Genomic DNA, 9,140 nt, shown 5'->3' with positions numbered 1-9,140 from the left:
GTTTGGATACAAAGGAAGAAAGGTAAAGCCGTGGGAGATAAGAGAAAAAAGAGTAGTCGGAGTTCGAGGCGGACGGAATATAGTTTGGTGAAAATGAGAGGAAGAGAGAGGCAGACGAAGAGCAAGAAGAAGAGGAATATAAAATTTATTGAAAAGGAAATGATGAAGGAGTGGGAAAAGAAAAGGAAAGGGGAGGGGATAATAAAAAAGAAAGAAAATGTTGATGGCGTTTGAAAGGAAAATTATAGGGAAGGGGAGACTAAAAAAGAGAGAAAGTGGAGAATGAAGGGTCCTGGGGTGGGAAGCCGAAAGCGAAAGGGGGAGAATTGCCTCGGCGGTTTGATGAACTGAGAATATTTTCACGGTAAGGCATTACTATTATAAGAGGCTTATATGTAATACCCGGAACTCTAGGGAACAAGCACTTAGTTCCTCCGGCAGTCAGGCTAATACCAGAAGATGCTACTACAGGAACGTCCAGCAAAGGAGTGTTGATATCCGCAGCACTCCTCTTGACCTATATGTAAAATGGAGAAAGAGCAGAGGGGAGGTGTAGTACTAAGGGGATTTTAAAATTATGGAGAAAAATATGCAGAAAAGGATTTGAACATAGGTAAAAAGATGCAGGGAAAAATAGACAAAAGAAGGTAGAGGAGAGCCAGAGACAGAGTGTACGCAAAGAGGAAAGAAGAGGAAGGGGAAGAAAACGAGTAGGTGAACTGAGAATGAGGGCGAGAGTAAAGTTACAAAGGAAACGAGTACTGAGCAATTTTATTCGTCCATATAGCGCTGGCTTTGCTGAGGACGGAGAACTTACCGTGATATAGACCGATAGTATTCATATCAACAATGTATAACGAGTCGTCCCTTCTTAATAGCCAAATTCCAACATCCATTTAAGGCAGATGGCAACTCCAGTTTTGAAATTTTTTGTTACGGGTATAAAGTTGTTATGGGAATAGAGCTTTTAATCGGGTGATTGAGCTTGCGGAAGGAATTTTCCAATGATATGTGTGTCTGTTTTGCAGGGCAAAGATCGCTATCTAACGGTTGATTTAGAGTAAATCTACTTGTTTGGAAAACATTTTATACAGAACGAGAATTTCAATTTCGCAACGCAAGGCAAATATTTGTGTAAGCCAATAAGGTACACGAAATTGGATTCGGTTGGGAGTCATGGGACGGCTAAAGCCAAATAAAAAGCAAATTTCGCGTATGATAACATGAATTCAGTTTAGTTATGTAAAATCGTTTAGTCGTAGATAAGGTAATTATTACAAAAAAAAAAAAAAACTATAGAACAAATACTTGCACTGACTGAAAAGCAAAAGCTAATGAGAGTTTTTAGATGAAGATTCTTTTAGCTTAAGATTAGAGCATATCACTAAAATGAATTCAACAATAACTTCGCACTTGACACTCAGTCTACGTGTGGTGTGTCTACCAGGAATGCACGTAACTGTTTGCATATAGCAACGGTTCCTCGAAATGTGAGGGCACCTCCTCTACAGAGTGCACAATCGGCTGCAGATGCTCATCGCTATCGATATGCGTAAAGCTGCCCAAATGTTCGTAGTGCGCTGCATCCGAATCAAAAATCACATACTCAGGTTCAGTTTCAAGGAGCACAGCAGAGCCTGCATTATTGTTAGGCGCAGGTGGAGTTTCTTCTACTACAGCAGCACTGGCAGTGTCGTCCTGTTTTTTTGTTTCATCGTCATGCTGTTTTGGTTGTTTTTCTTTACCATCGCCTTCGCTCGTTTTTTTCTCATCTTCCTTTGCTGCTTCTGTTACCTCATCAGCAGTCTTCTTGCCAAAGATGGCGTCATGCACGCGCGTAAACAAACCTGGCTTCATTTCTTCTTGCGCATTGGGTCTGCTGGTTTCCGCTTCGGCGTCGATACTCAGCTCTGTAGTTTCATCGGTGGATACGGCAGTACTGATATCGACATCTTCAGGTTCTGCAATAGTTTCTTCTTGTTCGCGAGCGAGACGAGGGGTGCTTAGCAATAACAGCTTGGAGGAGTGTTGAGGCCCTTGTATAGACTCTACGCTGCTTTGTGGAACTTCTTTTGCTAAATCATCGCTTTCATGCGCACAAACTTTGATGCTAGCCGCTTCGTCTCTACTGAGCGCTGTCTCATTTACATTTTCAGGCGTTGCGTCTTCCTTCATTTCAACATCACTTGACTTCTGCCCTCCTGTTGGTAGTGTTTTGTCCTCCACATAGTTCTGCGATTTAGTAGCTTTGTCTTCTATGGTCTCGAGTGTTATCGCAATACCTTCTAACGTGCCTGGTGCCGGATCTAGCGAAGCTGCTGCTATTTTTGTAGTAGCGCCCTCCTCTCTACTACTTGTGGTATCGCTTACAATATCTTGGTTTGTTGTGCTCTCAACCAACACACTCTCAGTGGTTTGCGCATCTGCTAATGTTTTATCAAATGATTTCGCTGTTGAAAAGTTTGTCGAGTCTTTTCGTAGCGCACCGGCTTGTATGGGCACCGATGTATAGAGAATAGTACAAAGTATTAAGAAGAAGCACAGTTTTATCGACATTTTCTAGGGATTATCTTAGCTAATTGCGGTATTAGTGCTTGGTTATGCTTTGGCTGCCAATTATATACTAATTTTTTATTCCAAATAAACAAGTATTTATATCGGATTTTCCACGCGCAGCTGACTCGCTCATTGCGAATCTGGTCCTATGTGACGGTGACCTTGTGAATGTCTAGTGGGGACTTTTTTGTGTTTTATTTTTTGTTTTAATTTTTTGTTTTGTTCTAAACAAAACTTTTTTGTATTTCCGTAAAATCTACTTCAAGTCACCCACTAACTCATAGACTTTGAGTGTGTTAGTGTGTTTATGAAAGTTGGCAGCTGAGCTCGCTTTTGTTATTCGTTAACCGGAAATTGTAAAACCGGCATATAAAAACAAGCCTCACATATTTATTGTTGGTATTCATTTTCTGTAAACACGTTTTCAAATAATGCTCTCATTAGTGATGTTCAGAGTCAATGAGCCAGATCTGTAGAACAAGGCTCAGTAAAATGTTAAGTATTTTGTGGTTTACAAGAACGTAATAGTAGATCCGAAAAACTAGAAAACGAATTCAAGATCTCGAAAGTAGCGAAAAGATGTGGCATAGCTAAATTTTGAAATAAATATCAACGGAAGTAAGGCTGAGTGGCAGCTACCCCGATAAGAGAAGCTTATTTGCATTACATAACGGTAACGGGTTAATTTACTTAGAAAGAAGTTGGGCTGTGATGTTATTTCAAATATGACCATGACCTTATATAATCTGATATACTTTCGGCTTACTGTGACACAAGTAAGACAATCAAGCGCGGAGTGCCTTCACCTCATCGTGCTACATGCAGCTACAGCAGAAAAATCTTCCCATAATATTGAGCTCTAATGCACGAATTGCCCTTGCATAGTAAACTCTGCCGTCCACTTCTGGCAAGGAGCATCTCGCTACCCGACAAGAGCAGTTTTTAGAACAGCGTTTGCTTAGCTGATTCGACGCCATCTCTGCAAGAGAAACCTACAAATGGTCAGTCGAGCTCCACTTTCTCGATAACGATCTACGTACGGATCAATTGAACTATGTGAGCTAAGATATTCACTATTTCTATGCCCAGGAGCACAGATAATTCACTCCCAAGCCTTTTAGATTTTAAATTCTATAACCGTAGTAGCACTGAAAGGCATTCCATTCACCTAATATTTAACAGCTATGGCTTTTGCTTGAAAGATCTTTGAAATATCGTGCAGCTTAAACTTGCGGCTTGCCGCCATCAATCTTACCTTCTAACTTCGACGCATTCATTAAATAGTTAACTGGCCGGCTGAGCCAATTGGCTCGGCAAGCGTCTCGTAAGGCCAATGTACGGCCCTTTGTGATAGTCATGAACTCTTTGTATAGAGATACAGGCAAATAGGGTACTTTCAGCCTTTGGACAGCTTTGTATCCAGTAAAATTATTAGGTCCTTAAATCTATCACAAAGTACCAACCGTACTTTCCCATACGAAGAAGGTCTGAACTGATACCTTATATCTGCTCGTTAAGAACCCAATTTCCTTTTGCTAGAGTTGCCAACAAATCCACATGACTCTGGCTACTTAATCGCCAAATGAAAAAAGGCTTGCACAGCCTCGCGTAAGTTGTCCACAAATGTTCCCCTTTATAAGGATTTCGGGGTCATCTGTTTGGGTAACCACTTGGCAGCCACTGGCTTCAAGGTCCACCAGGAACTCATATAGTACCACAACCCAAACTCGAGGAGGAGGAACATTTTCTTGAGGATTACCTCTGCATGTTCTCTCGTTTATTGTCCCACCCCATTTTGTGGTAACGATTTCTTGGCATAGAAGCATGTTAATTAATTTAAACAAAGCCCCCTGTTTTCCAACCGGGCTTCTTTCAATCGCTCAAGGCAGGCGGTGTCGAAAAAAACAACCACGGAAGTTCTTATTGTTCTAAGGTCCCTAATATTTGTATGACGAAATAATAAAGAGCTGTTTCCGTTGTAAATCGGGTAATAATACTTGGAAACTTAATGTAGAGGTGGAATACGAAAAACTTTGTATGCTTTATAATGAAGTCGGTGTCATTAAAGTTTAGCTTATCTGACAAGTGTCTTGTTTTCCAGTAGGAAAAATTTGGAACCTAGCGTAACTGCACGAAATATTTCTGGTCAACTACCCCATTGTAATTCATAGTTTAACTAAGGATCTTTCATACCTGCTGATTTCTGTTCCAGTGTAAAATTTCTTAGCTGGCCTATTTTTGATGTCGTTGAATTGCCGAAGGACTAAAAGTTCTTTGCGATGACGGGAAATACTTTTCAATCACTTTGGCATCATCTTTAAAACTACTCAGCCACCTACATTCCAGCACTTGAATCAGCCCAACTCTTCGGATCTGATATGGATCTGAAGTCCCTCGACAGAACCGATTTTATATTTACTTATAAGCCAACATCACTAAGTGTGGATGTATGCGATATGCGTGCGCCATTTTACGGAAATCAATCTGTTGCTTTTAAGTACCCAAAATTATTGTGGGACTTCATTCGGAATTACTTAATTATTAAAAACGAAGCATTTATGTATTTTACAAGCATATATACATATGTAAATAGAAAAATACATATATAAACAAAGTAACAACAACAATTGTTAATATATAAATATCGATATTATGATACCGATTTTTTTTGCTTATGATGGTCAATTCAGCGGTTATTTACACTGAATCAAAATGAAGCAGTGATTAATTTGTTATTTTGATTTATTATTTTAGTCACGTTTGCAATAAATTTATGTTTGCCTCATTTGAATGCATAAAATGAAAATGTAAGTAATTAAGAATCAATTAAATAAATATTTTTACATCAACAAATAAATGAGAGTGGATCAACCAACTTCACAAAAAAATATAACAATTTAACAAGAAATGTGGATTCTATAAAATGAAGTAATGAATCAACGTCTCATGACAATATTAGCAGTCGAAAGGTCAGAGCAATATTCTCAATGATGCTACCTTCAAGTATCCGCTCTTTCTTCAGTCTGAGAAACGGGCTTCTGCTTGCGATCTTTCTAACTTTCAATCTGTCAGATTGCTTTAATAAAAGTAACTCTACATTCCATAACGCTCTCTAATCAGCGATCATACTCAACTCAATATTGATATTTAGGGCAAGAAAAGACTAAGACGACAATTTCTGTAAGTAAAAATTATCTTCCTAGGAATAATTGCTAGTACGCCATACTTCAAATGTTATCCATAAATATAATAAATTTAATTTAATTTACTGCAAATATTTTTGCAAAAAACATTAAATTATTAAGAACACGCTTTCCATAGACAAAAATCAAAGTTATCCAACTTCAATTTTCAGTTGTGCTCAACTCACACACTCAAAAGCATTTCCGTGCCACTTCTTTTCATTTCAATTGAGGCTTATGTGTCGCTGTGGGAGATCAACTGCAAACTACGCCTTGCCACCGCACCAATCAACTGTCGCACTTCGCTTTCACCGCCACACACTGCAAGAGTCGAGGCACAACATTCCAGGCAACATTTGACACCAACACACACACACATGGAGTTACATAGGTAAGTATGCGTGTCGTATGTACCGTTTATGCTCTGTGTTATTACCGGCTATGTCAGTGAGCTTTTATTTGCATTCATTGTTTTGTCCGTTCTTCGCCAATAGCTGTTGCACCCTGCTTCCCACACTTACCGCTTCCTACTGTTTGAACATTTTTTCAATAGTAACTGTTCTATGTTTCCTTTGTCACTTTTTTTATAGTCAGTCACATTAATGCCAGTTGACCGATTTTTTGTCATCGGTTCGTCGTAATATCAGCTCACTCAGCGCTCGTTATTTGCAACTTTATGCACTTAACCAAGCATCATCACTTTGCACCACTTTCACTGCCTCAACACTACACACCACAATGTGACTCCTCACTTTTCAGTTGTGCAATCAACTGAGTAAAGCCTGCGGAAGTAGATCACTTCATCACCCACAGAGGTGTTTCGTTGCCTTTCAAACTACCAGCGGCCAAGCAATCTAAACTCGTTTACAACAGCAGCCTGCCACAACTCTAAAAGTACTACAAACACACATTTCCATACTTGTATATTCCAAATACTTCCCGGTTAACCAAACAGGATGGGGAATCAAGGTACAAAAGTTTAGCTCATTTTGGCAGTTTACAATGCTTCGAGAAAAAATTTTTTTTTTTTGGAGAAATGATGTCTTAACCGTGCAAAAAGTCTCCAGCAATCGGTAAAAAATGAAGCTGAGCGAAAAACTCTCGGTATATACTCAAAATGTTTTCTTTTAGGAGTTTAAAAAAGTAAAAAAAGTTTTTCAGTAGGTGGTCCAGAAAAAGTCTCTATCGGAACCCGCCAATTGAAGTAGAGCTCCCACTTCGCTGGAAGGACCGGGGGAAAACGATTTTAACTCCCTTGGTGTGACTAATTGGCGCCGGCTGGCAGAGAAAAGAAGCGACTGGCGCACCTTGTTTGACGGCTATAACCGTTTTAATGGTTAAGCGCCAATTAAGGTTGAGAAAAGCTGCACTAGAATTCCAAACTATCTAGAAATTCACTTAAGATGAATCGTATAACGTCCCTTAATCATCGTTATCCGAGTCATTTCGGATTCCTTGTTATTATTGCTTTGAGTGCCCAAATTCTGTGTCTCTTAATGGAGTCCTTGCTTAGCCTTTGGTTCGGTGTGTTGTTTGCAAATGTCCATCGTTTGGCTCGTCTGTTGTTGGAGTTTTGTTAAGTGAGATTGTGTGTGTTCTCGTCTGCAATCGAGCGTTAAACTTTCAACTTGTTCGTAAAAGTTTTTGTCTTTGGTTTTTTTTGTTATTGCCCTTTCAATATTGCATTGTTGTTATGAGTGCATTGCTCTCTTTGGTTTTTGGTTTTGCATCTTTCTGCGTGACTTTTTTTTATACATTACACAGCAATATTTCTTCACCAACATTCTTTCTTGTTGTTGCTCTCGTCCTTTTTCACTTTTATAAATTAGAATACTTTGATTTGTTCACTCGATTTTTATTACATTCTCATTTTTTGAAGTTTCTTTTTTCTTTCCACTCTTTGCTGTCAATAGTTTTGCATTTTTTGCTCATTGACGTCTTGAGTATTTTGTTGTTTTTTTCTTCATTTTATCTACGTAGCTTTATCTACTAACGATTTAGTACTTGCTTCTCCATTATTTTTTGCTTTTAACGTAATAAAAGTTTAATGCATCGATAAAGTGGAAATGTGCAATTTTTCGCTATTCACGTTGTACCTCTGCTCAGTGTTTGAAAGAATTCTGCAAATAAAAGAGCTTGCGAAAATAGATGCAATACTAATGTTAAAAAGAGAACGAGCAACATAAAATATAGTGGAATTTTAGTTTAGACTAGGAGAGATTTATACGAAATTATCTATATTCTTACAAAAAGAAGAAGAAAGAAAAAAATACGCATGTGAGAACATAAAAATCCGAAGTTCATAAAGTTGTTTTTTCTGGCAAAAAATACGTTAGGGGGCATTCGGATTGCTTACGAGTACATCGAGTGAAAAAATTTGCAAGACTAGAAGAGTAAACATTTTTCTCATAAAATAACAAATTACATGGAAAAAAAATTAAAAACAATTGCTCAATCTTTTCGTAAGCGAAATGAGAGGATTGGAGGCAATACCTTTCAAGTAGAGTTGATTTTCATTTCCTAAAATTCGTTGCACGAAAATATAAACATCGCACACTAACTACAAAAGAGTCACAACTTGAAAAAATGTAAAGGTTCAGGAGAGAAGAAAAACGGTTTATGTGAAAACGTCTGTAATGTTATACTGAAATGCAGTTTTACAAAGAAGGATACCTTCATTATATAATGAATTGACGAAATTTTGTTGTAATTATTTGTTTACGGACAAAATATATAGCAATTTTGAATTATGACTATTTCTAAGAAAACTTACTACTCGTATATTCACAATTATTTCATCAAAAAAGGCACATTTCACAATAATACAAGCAACTTTGCTCACTCTTTACGCATAAAAATACACAATTTTAATTAATACACAACAAAGTTAAAAGTTTTTTGCAACAAGATAGTCAGAATTTAAAATAATACACTTTATGCGTAAAAAAACTGTTCACTTGTTCTTAAGCAGATTGACACAACTAGAAATAGTACTCTTTATTTGATAGAGCGCAAGCGATGCAATCAACACCAAAACTGGCATAACGGTAATTTTCCAGTTAAAGAAGAAAATAATGACAACGAAATTTAAGGGGCAGTTAGAGATGTGTACTGTGAATTGGTGTATGGAAAAAAACCGACTTTGAAAAATTTTAAGTTGTAATTCTTTTGTAGTTAGCGCGCGATATGTTTAAACATATTCACATTGCGCATATAATTTTTGCGTGTATTTTATTCTTGTGAATTTGCAATCCGTGCAATCCATGAACTCCGTGCAATCCTTGCAAAGTTTACAAGACAAAGCGAGTATTTCTGTTGTTTACAATGAAATGATGTTTACAATTGAAATAAATATCAAGAACCCTAACAGGATGAAATATATAGAGAATTGGTGTAAACTTT

The 9,140-nt window shown here is 37.7% G+C and overlaps 1 protein-coding gene across 1 annotated transcript; it reads right to left on the bottom strand.

Moving 5' to 3' along the window:
• Positions 1-1,207: 1,207 nt before the first annotated feature.
• Positions 1,208-2,606, bottom strand: LOC137254648 (serrate RNA effector molecule homolog). Its single transcript, XM_067792489.1, has one exon. The coding sequence runs from the start codon at positions 2,554-2,556 to the stop codon at positions 1,441-1,443; it is 1,116 nt and encodes a 371-aa protein (XP_067648590.1). The 5' UTR covers positions 2,557-2,606; the 3' UTR covers positions 1,208-1,440.
• Between the last annotated feature and the right edge of the window lie 6,534 nt (positions 2,607-9,140).

This window comes from Eurosta solidaginis, chromosome 5, assembly GCF_040869045.1.
Source record: "Eurosta solidaginis isolate ZX-2024a chromosome 5, ASM4086904v1, whole genome shotgun sequence".
Lineage (NCBI taxonomy): Eukaryota > Metazoa > Arthropoda > Insecta > Diptera > Tephritidae > Eurosta > Eurosta solidaginis.
This window is presented reverse-complemented; position numbering and strand designations above follow the sequence as displayed.

Bases quoted from the DNA above. Each gene is read 5' to 3' on its own strand.
- LOC137254648 (XM_067792489.1), bottom strand. From the start codon at position 2,556: ATGTCGATAAAACTGTGCTTCTTCTTAATACTTTGTACTATTCTCTAT.